The 23,257-nt window shown below is 42.4% G+C and overlaps 1 protein-coding gene across 2 annotated transcripts in view; it reads right to left on the minus strand.

Annotated features, from left to right (window-relative positions):
* Positions 1–225: 225 nt before the first annotated feature.
* The window catches only part of LOC119965117 (pantothenate kinase 3), a 38,701-nt gene continuing 15,669 nt past the window's right edge, over positions 226–23,257 (minus strand). Inside the window, exons 1-7 of one of the 2 annotated variants that reach the window (XM_038795450.1) lie at positions 18,504–18,521; positions 15,395–15,747; positions 12,465–12,718; positions 11,531–11,707; positions 8,837–8,960; positions 5,800–5,925; positions 226–1,907 (exon numbers count right to left, since the gene is read on the minus strand). In XM_038795450.1, the coding sequence (XP_038651378.1) occupies positions 1,857–1,907; positions 5,800–5,925; positions 8,837–8,960; positions 11,531–11,707; positions 12,465–12,718; positions 15,395–15,730 (1,068 nt within the window). In that variant the 5' untranslated portion in view covers positions 15,731–15,747; positions 18,504–18,521 and the 3' untranslated portion in view covers positions 226–1,856. Of the gene's footprint in view, positions 1,908–5,799; positions 5,926–8,836; positions 8,961–11,530; positions 11,708–12,464; positions 12,719–15,394; positions 15,748–18,503; positions 18,522–23,257 lie in introns of those variants that run through there. The other variant, XM_038795449.1, reaches the window with a different exon arrangement.

Consider the following 23,257-nt stretch of genomic DNA (forward strand, 5'->3'; position numbering starts at 1 on the left):
CTGCCTCGATTTCCTCTCAAGTCCCGAAAGACATGCTTGTTAGGTGAACTGATTATTATGAATGAACAAACAAACAAAAAAATCCCCTCTTAAAATTGAGATGCATCAATCACATGCAGGTCACGTTAGACAAAGTTTTGTGTCATATTGATCCAGGCCTCTGTCCTTTGCCTGCTAAGTTTCTTTGGTTAATTGCATTGTATTTAAGTTCAATTTCATATCTAGTTTTTTTTTTACTGTACCTTTTAGGCAAAATCAAAATTTGGAGCCCGTCAATAGCTTGGCCAAATTCCAGTATTGATTAATGGGACCTTCTCGGCTATCAGAATTAGGAGGTTCCGTTATATAGGGAACAGGTTGACTGGAGGGGGGGAAAAAAGTTTTCGCAGACGTCGAAAACAAAGGCTGAGAGACACAATAATCACAAAATAAAATTATGGTCATTTTATTAAATTGGTTGTCAATAATTTTCTCATGAAATTAGAATAGGAAGGTGCATGCTCCAGATACAAGAGGTGGTGAAAACTATACTGAACATTTGGCACATAATTACTGTACAACTGATGGGACTGACAATAGCAGCCAATTAGCAGAAGGAAATACAATCAGGGTATATATAATACTGCCTGCATCACTTTCTAATAATCAGCTGGTTATTACCAACTTTTCCAAGCAATTATTGTACATCACAATCATTAGCCACTCAGCCTGAAATCACCATACGTTAACATAGAAGGCACTAGTCATTGACTATTGCACCTCTCAGCAAAGACGACCCAACATTAAACTAACATGCTTATAAATTTCACATATATAATAAAATAGATACCTTCGAGGAACTTCAAGAGGTGACCCAATAGAATTCCTTAAACAATGAGCAGAACATTTACTCAAACTCTGCTCTGTTGTTTATGGGGCTAGATACAACTTATCTAGCAATCATTACCTTCAAAAAGTGTTTTCTCACATTTGTATATGTACAAGTCTGGTTTGCCCCATTTCCTGTTAAGGATGTATTAGAGTGTGCACCTGTTGTTGGTGCACGCTTAAGGCATTTTAATAACTGAAGTATTTCTAATGATTTCTCACAGGCAGAATTCCACCCTCCCATATAAAATACATACTTTTCCTGAATAAAATTAACTACTTTAAAAAAATAAATAAAGCCACTTTTGGTGTGTACATGAATACATACCAAGGCTTCCCAGGAGAGAAGGGGTCATATTTTAGTTGTGATTAATTTTTGCTCAAATCCGGCGACTTTGAGCAACATTATATGTCTTATATACAGAGTCCTTAAACAGATCTGTGTTACAAAGTACTTGCATTGCTGCAACCCCAAATCATTCTCCATAAGAGTAGATTCCTCCTCACCTCCAGATACTGTTACAGATTATTTATTCATTCCACCTGTGAAACTCAGTGCTTATCTTTCTATAATCATTAGCCAGTATGGAGATTCCAAAAGTTCAAGGAAGGTTTTGATGTGTATAGGCGCAAGGGTATTTTGGAGATCATTTGAATAGGGTAAAGGGTAATTCAAGATTAGATTAACAAAACGAAACAACCTTTTGCTGATGTGGCAATAAAAGCAAGTTTTTAAAGCAGTGTTGTGCTAAGTTATGGTGTGGTTTAATGCCCAATAACATTGGACCCAATTTAAAAAAACCTGTTAAGATTTTTCACTATTCAAGTAGAAAGAATACTTTCATAATACAACAGCCTGTAGTGTGGCTCAATTTTGTCACAGATTTTCACAAGGTTTTATTACCCTGGATGAACCTTTCCATTTCAAAATCATCATGCAGATGTTTGCGTTTCTTCAGAAACCACCGGGATACCGAAAGCCATGACTTCTAAGTGGAATTGAGAAGTCCAAGGAGGGCACCTACTGCTCCGAAGTAACCCTGTAGTTTAAAAAGGAAGAATAAGTAAACATAGCAGAATTTCCATATAACAATTTTTATTATTTTGTGCAGCATTTTTACATTAAACATAACACCCCATAAGTCTCCCAAACAAAACTGTGCTTAGTTTATTTTTTCTCCAATCATTTCTTGAGCTGCTGGTTCACAACTTTTCGCCTCTCCCTTAGTGCATTAGTGCAAGGGCCTCCTACACATCAGTGACTCATACTCATTCTTTTGATGATAATTCCACTCAAGATTTCATCTTTCAAACCACATTTTTCTGCACATGTAATTCGCAGTCCTCTTGCCCCGCAAACATCTTGCTCTCCTCCAGATTCTTTGAGGAAGCATCAAAAGCTCAAGTTTCTTTTGAATCGGGGTCAATTCATCTATGCACCTAGAATCCATAGAATCCCTACAGAACAGAATTAGGCCATTCGGCCTATCCAGTCTGCACCAACCCTCTGAACGAGCATTCTACGTAGGCTCATTCCCCTGCCCTATCCCCATAACCTTGTAATCCCATTTAACCTTTGGACACCAAGAGGCAATTAAGCATAGCTGACCCATCCACCTAACCTGCACACCTTTGCACTGTGGGAGGAAACCCACGCAGACACGGGAGAATGTGCAAAATCCACACAGACTGTCACCCAAGGTCAGAACTGAATCCGGGCCCATGGTGCTGAGGCAGCAATGCCAACCACTGTGCCATGATGCTGCCCATGCTAGGCTGACCATCACCTGCCACTTTTGAAAGGGCAGGAAGGTCGAGCCAAACAACATTTTTAGCTTCATCTCTCCCAACCTAGTGTTCATTCCCCATTGTTAAAAGTCAGTTTCTTCTACTGTTTCAATACATATTTTCCCCAACAACATTTCACTTTCTAAAGCCCAACCCTGCCCAAAAAACTGCAGTACGCTTAGCAGAGCAGAGTAGGGTTTTCTCGCACATCTTGCATCCCTAGACATGACAGCAAAAAATCAATATAGTTGTATTGGTAGTAACCTTCACCATTAGCTTCTAACTTCATCTTCCAAAATTCAGCATGACAACATACCAAGCTCAAGATGACAGCCAGTGAAGTTCAGATGTCACATTGCAGTCATTTTTAAACGTAGAAAAATTGAAAACGTTTTTGGAATGTCGGCTGAGGGACCATTACTAACGAAGAACTCAAAAAGTATCTCCAGCCTCCAAATGAAGGGGAGGAACAAGCATTTCATGTACTGCTTAACCAATACCACCCAATACAGAGAAACTTTGTATCGGACAGGGAAATCCAGAACATGAGGGGAATAATGTTAAAATCAGAGTTACGCCATTCAGGAAACATTGACAAGAATAGTGGAAATCTGGAATTCTCTCCCCTAAAACTATGCTGAGTTAGCTGGAGTTGCCAAAACTGAGATTATATTATTTTGATTAGGTTTGGTGAAGGGACATGGATCAAGGCAGGAAATTTGTCATGATAGGGAGACATTAGAAACTTGGATCCAGAAATGGGATCCAAGATTTAACAGACAGCCTAGGGGTTAACTAAACTGAGGGAAAAGCAAAGGGATATACACCCATAGCCTGCGTTACCTGGTCATTCAGACTTAACCTCGTTAGTAGGAATACACATGGTGCCCTGAATCAGCCAGGGTGATCCACTCAAGATCCATTGCCCTTTGGGACAACTTGTTTGACCAGCCAGGAACCCATCACAGAGTCTGTTGACCTATTTGTCAGTCAACGGAAGTTGAGCATGTATAAATGTATAACTTTGTTCTTTCGTATAAACGGGAGAGGATAATCAGCCAAGGTAACAATAATAGGTTCAGGTCTGGAAACCCGAGAGAACCTTTGTTTGAGGGGCTGGACGGAGCTTAGAGACAGGGAGAGAATGCTGTTTTGAACAGTTACAGGCAGACGGCTGTAGAAATCAATCAGAGGGGGGGTCATGAAAGTTGCCATTGAGGCAGGCTTTGGGAAAGGGTTCTGAACAAGTGTCCCTAAATGCAAATAGTGCCTTGGCCTGTGTAAGCACCATGGTTAAAGTGATGCTTAATGGGAACTAGTGTGTTAAAGTTAAGAAACTACATGTAATCTGTTAGTGTTAGAGCTGAAGTAGAAGTTTAAATATAGTTTTATTTTCTTTTGTTGTAATAAAGTTTGTTTATAACATAACCAAGCCCTATTTCTTATATTATGCCTCCTGGAATTAATTAATCTTTCCGCACTGAATTAAAACTTAAATAAGGTTATGGAATCTGATCCAGACTCTTAGTCACTATTGAGAACTGACTAGGTATCCGTAACAAAATGGAGTTGTGGCTTTTCAGATCAGCCACAACTATTTGAATGGCCCAAGGGGCTTGAAGGGTTGATAATCCTACTGCTTTTGCTGGGTTCCTTTCTTTTGAACCTGGGACAAAAAGACCAAGTAAATTGCCCTGTTGGACACAAGGTTGAGATAAGCTACTCAACACATCAAACATAGTATCGAAGTGATCTGTACCAAATAGTATCAGACAGGGATAGTTAGCACTTTTTTCCAAGTCTTCTCAACCCTGGAATTCCTATTTTGTTCAGTTTGGTTTCTGATGTAAATGCGATAATCTTCTATGATGATAATCTAGGGTTTCCTTCACTCCCAGACTTGATTGACATACCTCCCAACCCAGAACCTGATCCTTCTCCAAACCTGCACACAGGTTTTTCCAGAATCTGATCCTGCAAAATCTGATCATACATACTCCAGAAAATGCAAGTGATTCACCTGTTTCTTCACCATAGAATTGCCTCTTCAAATGGCAAAAATTAAGTTGCCTGATGTCTAATCGTAACCATTATACACACTTCCATCGCAACAGGTTCATGTGACGATCAAGCAACAAGAAATATTATGCCCTAATTGAATAACGCGATGAATATGACACCATCATATTGCACCGAGAGATTTTATTTGTTTGAAGAACAAATTACAGGTTGAGCACCCCTTACTCGAAAAGCTTTGAAATCCGCACTTCTTGAACTCCCAAATCATGTTTTTAGGAAAACAAATATGGGGCGGGATTCTCCGTTGCCTGATGCCAATATCGCAATCGCCGATCGGGCGTAGAATGCACTCCAATGGCGAAACTGAGGGCGGCGCCAGTTTGAGAGACTCTGCCCCCTCTGAAATAGAGTCATCGCGTCGGGTGTTGCATGCCGTTGCAACGGCATTTGTGCTTCATCGGCCACACTCAGCCGGGATGGCTTCTGCAAGGGCTGGGGGAACTGGTGGCGTATGGCCAGGGGTGGCCTGTGGGGTTGTATTTGGCGGGTCGGGTCCGCGAACTGCCGGGGCTATGTTGTACGGCACGACCGATGCAGGTTGTCGCCTTGTGCATGCACAGTCAGGGACCCGGCCATTCTCTGGTTATTTTCTGAGCGGGAGCTAGGCGTTTCACCCAGTGCCACTGCTAGCCCCTCACCGGTCCCAGAAATCGGTGAGGGTACGGCGCCGTAAAATACCCGCGGCGGAATTCTCTGTTTCAGCCAGTACTTAGCCACTGAAAAAGGAGAATCCAGCCCAGGGTGTTCACCCGAGGTCCACTAGCCGTGTGACGTTTCACAACTGTATCTATACAGGTATTCAAAAATTTGGAAAATTCCAGAACCCAAGATACTCTCGGCCCCAAGCATTTCGAATAAGGGATGCTCGACCTGTACTATTGTTACTGTCGAGTGGACAGTGAATAGCTGCAACTGCTTCATGTCAGATAAAGTCGTTGACAAAAAGCATCGGGCAATTGCTTGGAGTTTCAGAAATTCGCTATGTAGACTTTAATCAAATAAATGAGCAGGGTCAAATCATTTTTGATAATACCTTCAGATATAAATAACTGGTAAAGCACGCACCTCATGTTCCAGAAACAATGCCTTCAACTGACCCCTTGACCAGTAATCCAGTGCATAAGCCAGGAGTTTCATTGACAGTGTATTGACACGCAGGAAGTTGCCAACAAAAACAACTCTATTTATCTTCTGCAAACAATAAAAATATGAAGTGGTGAAAAGAATGGTTTGGTCGTCCAGAATTCAAAATTATGGAAGCCACTGGTATTTGCAGAGCATAGCAATCAAGAAATAACAGCTTTTGAATAAAATGGTTTTTTGCTGACAGGCACACTAAGAACTGATGAAAGAAGCAGTCTTTTGTTTTGTAGACTAATCCTTCAACGTTAAACATTTTGTCATCTCACTCTGCTCCCAGAACCTTGTGCTTTTATTCTGCTGCTGACCATAAAGGGTAAATTAGCCTATGGGACCAGGTACAAAGCATCTTAGATCGAACGTGTTCCTGAGAAGTACACGGTTCAGGAATTCCATCTCCAGGAGCCCATTAAATTTGGAGTTTAAGAAGCAGGCCAATTGAAAAAAACTGACATGTTCAATCTGATAACCTTTCACCAATTGTATTTAAAGTTTGAGTCAGACTAAAGGTGACAGGACAATCTTACAAACCTTAGCACTTGCAAAGGTTTGTCTAGCTGGAGGACATTTTGCTTCACTGGGCTCCCAACAATACCATTAGCAACTTTCTTCTTATCTTATCATTCATTCTTGGAATCAGGGTGTGGTGTTGTTAGCAAGCACAGCATTTACTGGGATCCGATCAAGGGTTGCAGAACATAAGCAACACTTTCGAGATGATCAACACAAAGGCTTTTTGAAATATGGATGAACTTGCCCGATGCCTTGGTTACAGGATGGCTTGTCATTCTCACTATGTTCAATTAATGATGCTACAATTACTTCACCAAATACAGCAGCTAGTTAAACATTCTCTTAGTTGATAATATATATTATATAGATAGATATTCCCATTTCTAGTTTATGTATAGCGATACTTTTCATTACTAAATCACTGGTAGACGGATAGAGTAGAGACAGCATAGGACAAAGGAACAGACTCCCATTTAAAATTGTTCAATGATGTGAAGTCTCTGAGCTTTCATAGCCCTGTACAATGCTGCTTGATCTTCACGTCACAAGGCAGCACTGTAAAGAAGCCGAAAGCACAGAGAATTTCAAGTTCTTTTCACAGATTTGGCAGCTATTGAGATAAGAAAGATTCTTCTGCGTAGTTTCTATCACACCAGATATGCGAATTTGTTCCTGTCAAGCTACATCAAGATAAGCATCAGGTTAACATTCTCACCCATAGTTTTGTATTGAAGCCACATTTCAGGATTTGAACATCCTGACAGTCCAGTGCAAAGACAGAAAAAAAACCTTGTGCTTATAAAGTGCCTTTCTTCGCCACAGCAATCCCAAATCACCTTACAGCCAATCAAGTATTTTTGGAAAGATAAACTTTATTGTTGCAATGTAGGTAAAACCAACAGCAGCCAATTAGTACATAGAAGGTTCAAAAAAAAACAGCAATGTGAAAATGACTACACAATCCCTTTTTGTGACTTTGATCGATTGAGGGATAAACGTTGGCCAAGGCACCAGGGAAAACATACCTGCTCGTGCTGCGGGATCTCTTCGATCCACGAGAGGCAATCATCTTATCTGAAAGATTGCACTTCCAACACTGCAGCATTCCCTCAGCACTGTGCTGGCATCAGCCAAGACGTTTGTGCTCAAATCCTGGAGTGGAGCTTCAAGTCACAACCACTGATGAGGAGGTGAGTACATGACCAATGAGCAACATCTGTTGCTAGTGTCGCTAATTAAATGCCATTATTCAGGTGAGAGGCTAAACTGAGAGACTGTCTCCTTAACTACCGCCCCTCAAAAAAATAAGTAGGTGAGCTGGTCATTCATCTCACTGAGTTTATCGGACTCCGAAGCATGCAAAGTTAATGGTTGCATTCAACCACACATCAATTAACTTCAAAGTATTCCATTGTTCTGAGAGATGTGATATGAACCTATTAGAAATGCAGCTTTGTGAGACATGATGAGATCCACAATTCAGCAAATATTACAATAACATTATTTTCTTCAACTTCCAGCAATATTACACTACATGCACTCGGATCAAGAGATATGGGGCGGGATTCTCTGATCCGGAGGCTAAGCGTTGACGCCGCCGTGTTTTACGACAGCATCAACATGCCCCCAGAAACAGAGATTCTGATCCTTACAGGGGGCCAGCATGGCACTGGAGCGACCCATGCCGCTGCCACTGCAGATACCGGCGTCAAATGGACGGCGCGGGGCATGTGACTGACGCGATTGTGCGCATGCGTGGTGGATCCCTTCTCCGCGCCAGCCCCGATGCAACATGGCATAGGGGTACAGGGGCCAGCGCGTAGCAAAAGAGGGCCCCAGCCAGAGAGGCCAGCCATCGATTGGTAGGTCCCGATCGTGGGCCAGGCCATAGTGGAGGCCACCCCCCCCAACCCACCAGACTGCCGCCGGATAGATGGACACCGAGGTCCCGCTGGTTAGACCACACATGGACGGCATCAGCGGGACCCGGATTTTTTTTTGTGGCCGTTCAGCCCATCCCGGGTGAAGAATCGCTGGTGGGGGCAGCGCGCTCTGGCGCCGATTCTCCACTCTCCGGAGAATCAGTGGACAAGCATCGCGCGATTCGCGCCCGGCGATTCTCCGGCCCGGGCTAAGAGAATCCCATCCAAGGTTTCACAAAAGCTGTATACATTCAATTATTTTAAGTTTTGTTCCCGATCATAAGAGGACTCTCTTAAATGCATGGACTGAGTAGAAACACGCAGTATCCCCATCCTGGCAAGCTCAGTCCTGACATACGCCTTCTCGATGGACAGGGAAGTCAGGCAGCGAGCAAGTTACTTTGATCAGCACTTGTAACCAGTGTTTGTTTATATGGCTAGTCTAATTAGGTTTCTGATCGTAAAGCCAATCATATACTGTAAAGCTGGACATCATCTGCAAAACAGTACTGGCAGAACTACTATACCTCATTCAGAGCACACATTCGGGCTATGGATCCAATGTTGTTTGTGATGGTGACCAAAGTAGCTCTTGCTAGGTCTTCTTTGCTGACGGAATCTCGTTTCTCCCTGCAAATCATATTTCCAAAGCTACAAGAGAAAAATAAATAGTTCATTATTAATTTATGAAGAACTTACATTATTTTAAATCTATAAGCAAATATCAGGATAACATTAGTAATTGGAGGCTTTCTGCTCTTCCCCTTTATTTCTTTGTGTGAGCTGCAGAGTCCTTGGGAGATATCTATCCATCGAAATGGAGTGCTACAGAAATTAAAATTACTATTCTACAAGTAAACAAAACTGGTCATTTTACTTCAGTCTCTTGCTGGGGTACAATTCTGAAGGTACCGCGCACATGCTGGGCCCTTTTTGTATTTGTTCACGGGATATGGGCTCGCTGGCTGGGCCAACATTTATTGCCCATTCCCGAGGGTATTTAAGAGTCAGAGTCAATCACATTGCTGTGGATCTGGAGTCACATGTAGGCCAGACCAGGTAAGGATGGCAGATTTCCTTTCCTGAAGGACAATGCTGAACCAGGTGGGTTTTTACGACAATCAACATTTGGTTTCATGGTCACTTAGATTTTTATCGAATTCAAATTTCGCCAAAGTAGGGTTCAAACACAGGTTCTGGACAGTACTACACCACTGCCTCTCCAGCTCGTCCTGCGAATGACACCCTGCAGCGTTAAAAGTCCAAGTCAGACAGGCAAATGACAACACTGTGTTGTTAGGAAGATTGCCTTGAATCCTGCAGAGCATTTTCATAGGCCACATTCATTCAAGGTGGTGGACAGCCTGATTCAGGCAACCACAGGTGGCATGTTGGTCTTTCTTTCAAATTCCATTTGTAGAGGGGTTGTGACATCCGTTCATGGATAGTATGGCTCCTATGGATTGTAGACCACTAGGAAAGTTGAATCCTGGAGGCTATAATGTCGGGTCACTCGCAAACCTTACTGGAACTCGCGGAAACCTTTGAGCAATGTTTTGAGGGTTTTGACAGAAAGGAGGAACGGTGCAAACCTCTGGACTGTCACCAACATCTTCAAAAAATGATTGCTGAGTGATCCAGCACAGGTATCTTGGCCCAAGTCAAAAGCAAACATGGAGTATAGATGTCCTATAGAGCGGTATGGGATATTAGATCGCTCCAATTCGGTCTTTACCCGATTGCCATAGCTAGGCACTGGCTGCAGGGATTGCTGGACAGTAACCAAAAGCGGGAAAGCAATGTTCCTTCTAATTTTCTGTTTGGTTTAAAAGTCTGTTTGTTGAACTGCGTTACATGCTGCGAGTTACTATACAACCAGGAAGCTTAGTGGGAACACTGGCAGGGACCATGGCTGACACATCGAACATAGAGTACAAGGAGGCCATTAGGCCCATTGGGTCTGCACCGACCCACTTAAACCCTCACTTCCATTCTATCCCCGTAACCCAATTACCCCTCCTAACCTTTTTGGTCACTAAGGGCAATTTATCATGGCCAATCCACCTAACCTGCACATCTTTGGGCTGTGGGAGGAAACCCACGCAGACATGGGGAGAACGTGCAGACTCCGCACAGACAGTGATCCAGCGGGGAATCGAACCTAGGACCCTGGCGCTGTGAAGCCACAGTGCTATCCACTTATGCTACCGAGCTGCGACATGGGTCATCAAGCTAACTACAGCACCCTGAAACCTGCACCATCTGATTTAGAGCAGAATGTGGCCGCACGGAAATGTTCCTGCACAGTGTAGCTCAGCAACACACCAAGTAAAATTGACAAGCTGTCGGGGAACCTTTTCTGATTTGAGGCAGTGATTAAATCCACAGAACGCAAAATTGCAGTCTTGTCAATTTAAAAAAGAATTTGGTCTTGTTCAATTCAGAAAAGCAAAAAGATCTGCTATTATGACGAACCTGGACCTTGTTTATCCGTTGTCATTATAAAAATGTGAGCATAATGGCAGTAATCACAGTTTGTGATTAACAATGGTACATTCTTTAGCCTAATAACATTTATGGGTCTATAGTTTAATATTTTAAGCTGATATGAGAGCGTGCACTAGTTATATATAGTTGACTTTTCAATTTAATTATAAAAAGGATGCCATAATCATGTTATTGCACCTGTCACGACTTGGCATTGTGTTCTCCCCTGCAACACGTACGCTAGCAATGAAGCATTTTCAAACACCTAATCATGGTCATAATCTTAAATAGCTTCCACTCAATATTAAAATATTCCTTGGAGAAGACGAAAGTGCAAAACTAAACACAGAATGTGCTAGAAATGAACATGTGGCCTGTTAACGTAAAAGACAGACTGGCATTTCAGATGGGATCCATCATCAGATGCTTGGCTGTTAAGACATCTCGCCAATACATTTCAGGGTAGATCCTTTCGCAGATGTTTGGCAACATGCCAATCCTATACATTTAAAAACCTTTTCTGTTTTTATTAAGATCACTCCTTGGGTATTAAATCCTCCTGAAAAAAATCTAAGGAGCTTATATGTACAGTGATTGACAAAAACATGCAAAAACAAAAACCCTCTAAATTTCTATCTGCAGTGCAAGCTGTTGCTTGAAAACTGCAATGCTTCATAGAAGTTAAAGATATTGGGCTCAGTGTGTTCAAAGAGCCAATTGTTTTTAGTACGTACCTGGATGCAACTGCCCATCCTGGCAAACCAAAACGTTCATAGTCTCCCCCATAGATATCCCGCACAAGTTTATCAGCCATGGTGCTGTCGCCCTTTGATGCCATTTCGAGAGCTTCATCAAAAGTCTCACAACCTGTAAGTAAACAGCAGAGGCCCAGGAAGGTTCCACCTCCTAAACTAAAAAACAAAAAAAAAGTCAACATTTCAGGCAACATAGGCATTTTAAATTAGTAATGAGAATATTTGGAAATAATTAAGTGTTCTTTGCTTTTAGATCTCAAGCTCTGACTTTTGCCAAATAACACCAATCTTTACAGGGTCCCATTACATCTATTGGTTTTGCCTATTTTGTGGATGGAGGGGTTTCCCTGGTAATGCCAATATGCTGTAGGTACCGGTCAGAGGCCAGAACCTGCTCAGAGCAACGTAGTTCAAAGACACAAATTATTTTGCTGGTTTCACCTGGGTGTCCAGTAAGGCAACGTAGAACTCTACACATACAAATGTGCACCGCTCTGTTCACTGATATTTAAATACCAGTCTAAATGTTTATATTCATGAAGGCTCACAGCGATGGACTAATGCTTCTATTAAAATATCTGAAAATTAATTCTCAAAAAGCTAATGGGCAACAAATATTCATGGAGTTGGTCTTACCCACTTCAGCTCAAAAGCGGTTATAAAACTGGGTCAGAATACATGATAAAACTCTCATCAGAATAAGCCAGTGTCACTTACCATGAGGCAGGGAAGCTAAAAAGACATAGCTCTAACTGATAATCAGAGAGACAGACATGGAATGACAGAACAGATAGGATGAGACAGAAGAGGTGATGGGATCTACCATGATGTAGGATTTCAAGGTTTACCCATTATTTGGCAAATAAATTATAGGAAAAAACCCATAAATTATTGTAATCCTGTAACATATTACCTTGTCCCAGTTACTCTCTTATAATGGTCCTTTGAGTAAACAGCTAATATGCTGACTCCTGAACCAATGTTCACCACAAGCAAAGGGTAGGGGTCATCAAGGTTGAAAGGCATCTTCTGGCATTTCTCAGGGTCTGAGGCATTTTCAAAGTAATAACATTCTGCCTGGCCATTAAAACTGAGAGAGTCAATGTGCAAAAGGCCATTGACCAGGCAATCCAGTTCATCCAGTTTGTGTAGCTGCAGATTAGCAATCTGAAATAAACAAAGTCTATTAGTGTCACTGGAGGGTCAGAACAAGATCCCAGTTTGACAGAATTAGAGAAAAATCCATCTTAATCTCCAGCACTACTTTCAGAATAAGAAATTGTTTGCTCAAGTTTTTCTTCAATTCTAACATTCTCAAAAATGAAACAAGAGAATAGTAAATTGCTCCCGTTTAATTTCTGGCAAACAAATTGCAGCAGAAAATTCTGCACAAGGAACAATGAGATTCAATGTTCATTCCCATAAACTAAATTTTAACAATGACGGATGAAGAATGACAGGAGAAGATAGAATCGGCATCTGATTCCTTCCTAAATCAACACAGCATCAATTATAATGAAATCGCCTGAAATAACGGAGTGGTCATTTAAAAATGGAGAAGATGGAAAAAGGTAACCTGGGACCGTGATGATTGATCTCTAACAACACAACAATCTTCCTTTGTGCTAGTTATGACTCAAATCAGGCAAAAATGAAAAAAGGTGGGGTGGTATTGTTAGTAAAAGATGAAATCAGTGCAATAGTGAGAAAGGATATTTGCTCAGAAAATCAAGATGCAGAACTATTCTGGGTGGAGCTATAAAACAAACAGGGGTTGAAAACATTACTGGGTGTTGGCTAGAGGCCTCCAAAGAGTAGTGGTACGGTAGGGGATGACATTTAACAGGAAATTAGAGATGCATGTAGCAAGGATGCTACTGTAATCATGGGCGACTTTAATCTACATAAAGACCAGGCAAGCCAAATTAGCAATAAAACTGTGGCAGGTGAATTTCTGGATTGTTTTACGAGCTGTTTTTTCAGATCAGTACGTCAAGGAGCCAACTAGGAAACAGGCTATCCTAGATTTGGTATTGTGCAATGAGAAGGGATTAATTAATAATCTTTTTGTGTGGGGTCCTTTAAGGAAGAGTGACCAGAACCTGATAGAATTCTTCATTAGAATGGAAGGTGAGGTAGTCCAATTAGAAACTAGAGTCCTAAATCTACACAAAGAAACCATCAAAGTAAGAGGCACGGGTTGGTTACAATAGATTGGGGTACTTCATTAAAAAGACATGATTATGGCTAGGCAGTGGCTAATATTTGAGGAATGAATGTATGCATTGCAACAGTAATATGTTCCTTTCTGGAGCAAAAACACAACGGGAAAAGCGGTCAACAAAAGAAATTAAGGGTAATATTCGATCCAAAGAGGAGTGATATAAAGTTGCTAGAAAAAGTAGCAAGCCCAGGGCATGGGAGCAGTTTAGAATTCAGTAAAAGGAGGACAGAAAGATTGATCAAAAGAGGGAAAATAGAGATCCCAGCAAACTGTTAACTGCACCACACCTGCCCACCTTTCACAGCACAGCTAATTATTCCAAACTATCACAATGACGTAGTGGTTCAGTGGGAGGCACGGTGGCTAGCACTGCTACCACACAGCACCAGAGACCTGGATTCAATTCTGACCTTGGGTGACTGTGAATTTTGCACATTCTTCCTGTGTCTGTGTGGGTTTCTTCCGGGTGCTCTGGCTTCCTCCCATAGTCCAAAGATGTGCAGGTTAGGTGGATTAGCTGTGCTAAATTGCCACTAGATGGGGTTACGGGCATGGATCCTTGGTAGAGTGCTCTTCCGGAGGGTCGGTGCAGACTTGGGATGGGCAGAATGGCCTCCTTCTGTATTGCAGGGATTCTAGGATTGTCACCTCAAATTGTTGTTGTTGAGATCAGGGGTCAAAGCTTAAATTTCAGGTCGAAAGGAAGGTATAAGATCATAAGAACTAGGAGCAATTCAGCCCCTGCTCCGCCACTCAACATGATCATGACTGATCTCATATAGGATATATATCGAGAAGTGGGACGCCAAGATTGGGTTTTAAACACTTGCAGGATGTACTTAAGGGGTTGCAGTGCTGATTAACCCAGGTTCCTTTCTATAGCTGTCCCGTGCTCGAGCTGTGGGTTTAGTGAATTTACCTTTGTGAACAGTTCCACAGTTTTGAGGCCCCGTCAAAAAGATTAGTCCAGAGAAATAAAAGCACTTGTATTGAGGGCAATATGCAGTCAGTGCATTTCCCTTCCCAAACACCTGTCCACTTTTCTCTCTGATGTGCATATTTACTAGGAGATTGGCAGTTCCACGCTATTTATCCCGAACACCTCAGCCATTTAAAAAAAAAAATCACAACGTACAGATCTCTACTCCATGTCCATCATTATTAGGAAACGTAGAACTGGTGTCAGGAAAACATTCACCTCTTAAGCAATAGAATAAATTCTGATTTATTTTTGGAACTTCCTTTCCATGCAAATGTGATGAAGAATATTGATATTTAAAATTATTTGACATTTAAAATTATTTTAGAGTTCTTAAAACACTGGAATATGCTAACATTAAGGTGTTAATTCAGTATTACCAGAGAGAGAGTGTCAAGCAGCTCTTGAGCCTTTCATTCAAGTGGTCATTCCCAAAAGGTACAAATCTTAGACGTTGTCACTAGGCGTCACCTAAGATGGCAGTGCACCCATTTTTGACCATCCAAAATGGGAATCAGATAGAACTAACCAGGGACAAAATGATTTTGATTCCTAATGATGAATATATCTTATCATAAAATCTGTATTTGTCCTGTGTTTCAATACATCAATTGGAGCTTCATCACTAACACGTTCTTACCGTACGAAATTCTTCTTCAAACTTGTAAGCACCCCCTCCAGTGGCACAAAGCACTGTATGTAGGGTCGAAAAGTTCTTGTCTCTCCCCATTTGAATGAAGGTAGGTAGGTCATGTGTAGGAAATCTAATAAAGTGCAAGTTTCCTTTGCGGCCCCAAAGTGTCATGTCTTTGAGCTCAAGATGCACATCTCGGATGCCCGTGGACCCATAGGCAACGTTTGATACCAAGTACTTGCGAATACTTTTTAGGCTTTCTACTTCTTCTTCCTCCTCCTCAGCTGTGATATCAATTGGCTCAAAATAAACTAATTTCACCAGCGTTCCACCAATATCCATCCCAAACCACGGGAATGCTGCAAAGAAATGACAAATGTGTTGAAAGATGCCAGAGAACAAACTCATACACACTGAGCAGCAGGACATAATTAGAGAGGAAGGATTTGTGTGTTGCACATAAAATCAATCCTTTATTAGGAGGCTTTATGGAGAGGTTTTTACAAAACTACAGCATTAACTTGAAATTCAATTTGATTAATATAACTGTAAATCTTTCAGCCACTATCAAGCCTGGCAACACTGTTAAGGGGCCTATGACTCTTACGATGTGCATATTTAAGTGAGATCGCAGTTTCACGCTCTTTATTTTCAACACTTCAACCATTTAAAAACAAAATCACACATTGTACAGAACTCCATTCACTGTCCACCATTATTAAGTAACCTGGTACCAGGAGTGAAAAAAGACATTCACCTTTTAAACACTACCATAAATTCTGATTATTCTTCTTGTGCTTCATTTTCATGCAATTTTCAGTTGATAAAGAATATTGCTATTTAAAATTATTTCAGAATTCTGAAGAGCCTGTGCTGGAAAACGCAGCATTAGAATGTCACAAACTACCTTAAAATGTTGAAAAGATGGGTTTGTTTTTGAAAAGGACACTTAAGTGTCCAAAAACTTTAAGACAAGGTCCATACACCTAAGGAACTGATATACTTTACTGAAATCAGTTTGTAGTGAAACTTTTCCATGTTTAATTAATGTACAATTACTGGTATTGTGTATATGGAACATCATGCAGTTAAATATCTGGGCATATACTTAAAGCAGCATGGTAGCACAAGTGGTTAGCACTGTGGCTTCACAGTGCCAGGGTCCCAGGTTCGATTCCCCGCTGGGTCACTGTCTGTGCGGAGTCTGCACGTTCTCCCAGAGTCTGTGGGTTTCCTCCGGGTGCTCCGGTTTCCTCCCACAGTCCAAAGATGTGCAGGGTAGGTGGATTGGCCATGATAAATTTCCCTGGGTGACCAAAAAGGGGTTATTGGGTTACGAGGATAGGGTGAAGGGAGGGTTTAAGTGGGTCAGTGCAGACTCGATGGGCCGAATGGCCTCCTTCTGTCAAACTTTACTCTCAGCTGCATCTCTAGGATGGTAGAATGCAAACCCTCATTCCAATTTACAATCTCACCCAGAGTAGCCACAAGGACTTGAAACATTAATCTGGTAACTCTCTTCACAGATGCTGCCAGACACGTTAAACTTTTCAAGCATTTTATTTTAATTTCAGATTTCCAACATCAGTAGTATTTTGCTTTTATGTATCAAGTATAACATTTCAAAATAGCCAGTTATGCACACCACTTCAGCCCCATAAAGGGCGTAATGAACTAATGCACTAAACTCATAATTACAGTTTACTCATAAGAAAATCATATGAAATTGTACAGGGCGTTGGTGAGACCACATCTGTGCCGTGTGTATAGTTTGATATCCCTACCCAAGAAAGGATGTGCTTGCCTTTGGGGGAGGGGTGGAGTTGGTGGCTGCAACAAATATTGACTAGATGGATCGCTGGACTGTGTGTTGCCCAAATGAGGAGTGATTCTGAGTCCATATACTCTGGAGTTTACAAGAACGAATGATAGTTGATCGGGTAAGATTCTTAAAGAGCTTGGCAGTGTAAATGCCGAGAGGCTCATTCCCCTGGCTGAGAAATCTAGAGAGCATCCATAGTTTCAGGATAAGGAGTCGACCATTGAGGAATGAGATGTGGAGAGATTTCTTCACTCGAGGGTTACAAACATTTGGAGAAAGGGTGCAAGCAACTACAGACCTGTCCGTTTAAAGTTAGTGATTGGAAACATGTTAGAAATGATAAATCTGTGACTACGTTTAACAGCCACAGACAAATGTAGATTAATTAAGGGAACCCAACACAGATGTTAAATGCTAGTTTTGTTTAACTAACTTGATTGGGCTTTTTGTTGAGGGAAAACAGAGGGTTGACGTGTTGTATATGGACTTACAACAGGCATCTAAGAAAGTACCACATAATGCACTTGTCACCATAGTTGCAGCCAATAGAATAAAAGTGACTGTGGCAGTATGGTTGAGTGACATGGAACAGTGGTGGTTTTTTATGACTGGAGGAAGATATATTGTGGGGTTCAACAGGCATTTATCTGAGGAACATTGCTTTTCTTGATGCCTATTTATGAGTTAGATATGGGTGTTCAGGCCACAATATGCAAACTTTCTGCTTTCGGTGGACACAAACCATGGAAGCATTGTGATCGATGAGAAGGATACAATAGTAAACTTCAAGAGGACACAAAGGCTGACAGAATGGCAGCTGAAATTTAACAGAGGAAATAATTAGTTAGGAAGAATAAGGAGAAGTAAAAGAAAATAAAGGATACAACTCTAAAATGGGTGAAGGAATAGAGATCTCGGGGGGGGGGGGGGTAAATATACAGAAATCATCAAACGTGGCAGGGCAAGTTACGAACGTGGTTAAAAAAAGCATCCAAGATCCTGGCAGAAGAGTAAAAAAGCAACAAAATGATGATTAAGCTTTATAAAACACTTGTTTGGCCTCAGCTAGTGTATTGTGCCCACTTCTAGAATCATTCTCAAAAGAGAATGATTCTAGGAATGAGGGATTTCAGTTATATTAACAGATTGGAGAAGCTAAAAGTAAAAGATGTTATGCTTCAGTTATAGAGGGCATTGGTGAGACCGCATCTCGAATAATGTGCAGCTTTGGTCACCTTGGAAGGATGCAAATACTTTGGGAGAGGGTTCAGAGGAGGTTTATTAGATTAATACCTGGAATGAAGAGGTTGTCTTATGAAGATAGGCTGGAAAGGCTTGGCTTGTTTCTGCTGGAGTTTGGAAGAATGAGGGGTGACTTGATTGAAGCATACGATCCTGAACGATATTGACAAGGTGGATGTTCAAAGGATGTTTCCTCTGAGTGACTCCAGAACTAGGGGGTATTGATTTAAAATTAGGGGTCTCCCTTCTCGTACAGAGATGAGGAAAAAATATTTTCTCTTTATAGGGTTGTGCAACTTTGGAATTCTCGGTCTCAGAAGTTTGTGGAAGCAGGGTCACTGAATGCTTTTAAGGCTGAAGTAGACAGATTCTCATTAGGCAAAGGAATCAAAAGGTTATCGGGGTATATGGGGAATATGGCACTCAACACAGATCAGCCATAATCTTACTGAATGACGGAGTAGGCTTGAGGGGTTGAATGATCTACTCCTTGCTCCTATGTTATTTGTTCCTAAGTTGGTGTTGTTCTCCGTAGAGAAGGGTGAGGGAGAGGTGTTCATAATCACGAGGGTCCAGTCACAGATAGGGAGAATCTGTTCACACTGGTAGAAAGATGGGAGAAATAAAGATCAGATTTAGGGCAATTGGTAAGGTACCAAAGGTGACCCGAGGAAAAATTATTTTTAGGCAGCAAATGGTTCGAACTGGATAAGCACCCACGGAGAAACAAGTGCCAGAATGTGGCGACTAGGGATTTTTCACAGTAACCATTTGAAGCCTACTTGTGACAATAATCAATTTTCATTTCATTTCACAGGGCTACAGGGAGACAGCGGGGAAGTGGGATTTAGCTAAACTGCTCTGATGGAGCAGAGTTGATGGACCGAAATGTCCCCATTCTGTACTCGGAGGCCTCTGGATGCACAAATCGTTTTGGGCCAGAGAACTAGATTTTTGGACTTGACTGGAATGTAAAGATGGCAAGTTAAGGGAAGAAAGTGTTAGATCAAACGTGGTCTTATTGAATGATGGTGCAGGCTCATGGAGCTCTATGGCCAACCTCCTGTTTCATTTCCGAAATAAATACTGTCCCTTCTGTAAGTGGGGAGGGGGTTCTCTGGTTACACTGAACCATTTGGCTTTTGCGTGAGAGGGAATAAGAGGAAAAAAATGTATGTAAAGTTTGTGAAGGGAAATGATATGCAAATGTTTGTAGGGGGAAATGGTATTTGATAGATAAGATTAACATTTCCACTGTAAGAGAAGCAGATTGTTCAGAAGGTTAATTAATAACAGCACCGCCTCACATAGTATTTAGAAAAGAAACCTATATTGTTGTCCAATATGCCTAATATAAATGAGAGGGGAAACACACTTTAAAAAAAAAACTTATTCTACTTTAATAGTCCACTACACATCGGACAATTTGATCTCAGCAGATCAAACTGCTCCCAGGACTATCACAGCCACCAAGCACTAGGGAAGCACCAATGATATGGGCTTTCAACAGACACACCAAATTCAGGATAAAATCTATAATTGCATGGGTTTTTTTTTTAAAATTACACACCACAAGTGTATCTGGTTAGTGGACTTCATCAATAACTTAAGAGGCAACATTGGATTTTAAATATGACTGGATATAATTTCAGGGGACACAAATAGTTCTGCCTCAGAAATGTGGGAAGCTCAGATGGATTATCCCTCCTCCACAAAACATTACCATTTGCAGAACTGTATGTGGACATTTGAATGTCTATTGAGTTATTTATCCAGTATTCTGTGGCTGCATTGCCGATTTGAACATTCACAGATAGTCTTCCACTGCTGCTTCTCCCTACCTTTGTCTTTCATTTTCATTCTGTTACTTCTCTTTCCTATTCCTCTTAAACCCTTCCATTTTAGATCTTCAGCTTTCTTACATTTTATGATGATTTGATTTCCATTTCCCCAATTCAATGCATCTTTTTGGGTTCTCTCTTTCCAAAATCTTTTCCAGAAGATCTGCACGAATGTTTCTTTTTCTAAAAATATTACATATTGTACACTACACAAGCAGTAAGGGTAACTGTGTCAATTACACAGTACATATCAAGTTCCTTTGAGTACCTCAATGAGGTATTTCCACTCTCTCTGTAAAAGGCTATTTCTGTGTCCAGGGAGACGATCACTTCTGGTGTTCTCTCCACGGATGGGGTCATTATCATGTTCAGCAAGCGCCTGATGTTCGCAGTTAAAGCCTGTCTGGTCTTCTGCGACCACCTCTGGTGCACGGTTGTCCAGCCACTTGGCCAGGTCTTTTGCGAGTATTTTCACGTCCACACTGAGCAGCAAAATGGGTCTGTATGATCAGCACACAGTTGGTTCTTTCTCCTTTTGGATATCAGCGATATGGTGGCCTGGGTTAGTGTTGGAGGCTGGGTGCCCCTCCCCAGTGAGTCAGCAAACATTTCCAGCAGGTGTGGGCCAGTACCATCACAAATTTTGTTTCAAGTCCGCCAGGGACCCGTCGGGCCCCAGCGTCTTTCCTGCCTGCATGGAGCTGATACTCTTATGACCTCTTCCAGTCCCAGTGGTGCTTCCAGATCCCCCTCGTCTATCATCCCCGACGACTGGCATGTCTAGTCCATCGAGGAACCATTTATACCAGAGTCCCTGTCAGGGGGTTTGGAGGTATACAGTCCCCAGTAGAAGGCCTTGAATGCTTCGTTGACCTTTTTTGATTCAGCTGCCAGTCTATCTCAGTTATTCTTTTTAGCTGAGCTATTTCCCTCGTGGTTGCCTGCTTTCTTAGCTGGTGAGCCAGCAGGCAGCTAGCGAGCCAGCAGGCAGCTAGCCTGGTCCCCAAGCTTGTAAAAGGTCTCCACATTGATACTCTGCTTTCTTGGTGGATAGCAGGTTAAAATCCAATTGTAGCTTTTTCCTCTCTGCCATATGCTCTACGGTCAGAGCACTTTGCCAACCTCCAAGATGGAGTCGATCAGTTGTTGCCTGGCCGCCCTCTCTTCCCTGTCTGAGTTTTTATAGGTTATTTCTCCTTTAATCACAGCCTTCAGTGCCTCCCAGAACGTGGAAGGTGAGACTTTCCCGTTGTTATTGACGTACCAGCATGGACTGTGATATTTTCTGGCAGAAGACCTTGTCGGTCAAGAGGGTCGTGTCCAACCTCCATGTGAGGAGCTGGGCACAGCCGTCTCCAACCTCACATCCGTGGAGCGTCGGAGATTACAGTCTCAGAATATCCTGCTCTTACTATTTCTGGAAGCACCGATTTCCCCACTACAAAGTCAATGATGGGGGCAGAGACCTTATGTACTGGTGAGAAAAACAAGAATTCCTTCTCATCCGGGTGCATGAACCGCCATGGCTCCACTGTCCCCATCTGCTCCATAAATGTTCCCAGTTCCTTAGCCATGCCTGCCATTTTCCCCGTTCTGGGGTTTGACCTGTCCATCCGTGAGTCCTGTACATAGTTGAAGTCCCCTCCCATGATCAGTCCGTGTATGTTTGTCGTGCATAACATGGTCTTGTTAATACATTCTCTGTCGTCCCAGTTGGACGCATACATGTTTACCAGGACTACCCGTGACCCGTCCAGGACACCGCTGATCATGATGTACCGTCCTCCTACTTATCAGTTTGGCTACCACCCCCCAGCCCTCGTCCCATAACAGGAATGGTAGGTCTTTACCCGCAGTCGATCCTTCTCGAGATGCATCTCTTGGAGGAAGACTGTCAGCTTTCATGCCTTTCAGGTGGGCGAGGACTCTGGACCTTCTCACTGATGTTCCAGGTGACTATCCTAATTTTTTTTTGTCCCCTCGCTTCCTGCGGGATCAACCATACTTACCTGTGGATGCGCCCCTGCACTCTGAGGTTTCCCTTTGTTAGGGGGCCATCCTAAATGCCTAGTCACCGTTCTCACCACGAGGCCAGGCCCGTTCGTTCCGGGGCTTCCCTTTGTCCAGGGGCCACCCAACATGACCGCCAACTGTGTGAATGCCATGTGGGTGAGCCCATGCACTCCACGGCTTCCCTTTGTTCAGGGATTCGGGTGTCTGCGATGCCATCTTGTTCCACGTTTCCGATATCAACCTGCCGAGGCCAGTGCTGAACCCTCCGCGCCCCTCCGCGTTTCATTCCCCTCATGGTTATGGTTTCCCCTTCTGCCCCTCCCATCCCCCTTTTCTATCTGTTTTCAACACTTCAACCATTTAAAAACAAAATCTCACACCGTACCGAACTCCATTCACTGTCCACCATTATTAAGTAACCTGGTACCGGGGTTAAAAAAAAAGACATTCACCTTTTAAACACTACCATAAATTCTGATTATTCTTCTTGTGCTTCATTTTCATGCAATTGCAATTTTCAGTTGATAAAAGAATACTGCTATTTAAAATTCTTTCAGAATTATGGTTATGGTTTCCCCTTCTGCCCCCCCATCCCCCTTTTCTATCTGCCCCCCTGCACCACGTCCCCCCTTTTCTCATTCTTCCTGCCGCTGGCTTTTCCACTAATGTGGTGGCTCCCCTCCCAGGGTCAATCTGACCCACTTTATATGCCCACTCTGCTCGGGTCACTACTGTCTTCTCCTCACCCACTTCACCCCCTCCCTCACCCTCTTCGCCCCCACCTTTCTATGAGTTGGTTCCCTTGTTCAGAGTGAGGTGATGCAGTCCCAAGAAAAATTTTCCATTTCTTTCCTTCGCCTCCACTATGTCTATCGCACCGATGTCTCTCTTACGGACGAACTCTTCCGCCTCTGCCGAGGCAGTTCAATAATGTTCTTTACCCCGCTAAGT

Source organism: Scyliorhinus canicula, chromosome 4 (assembly GCF_902713615.1).
Source record: "Scyliorhinus canicula chromosome 4, sScyCan1.1, whole genome shotgun sequence".
NCBI classification, from domain to species: domain Eukaryota; kingdom Metazoa; phylum Chordata; class Chondrichthyes; order Carcharhiniformes; family Scyliorhinidae; genus Scyliorhinus; species Scyliorhinus canicula.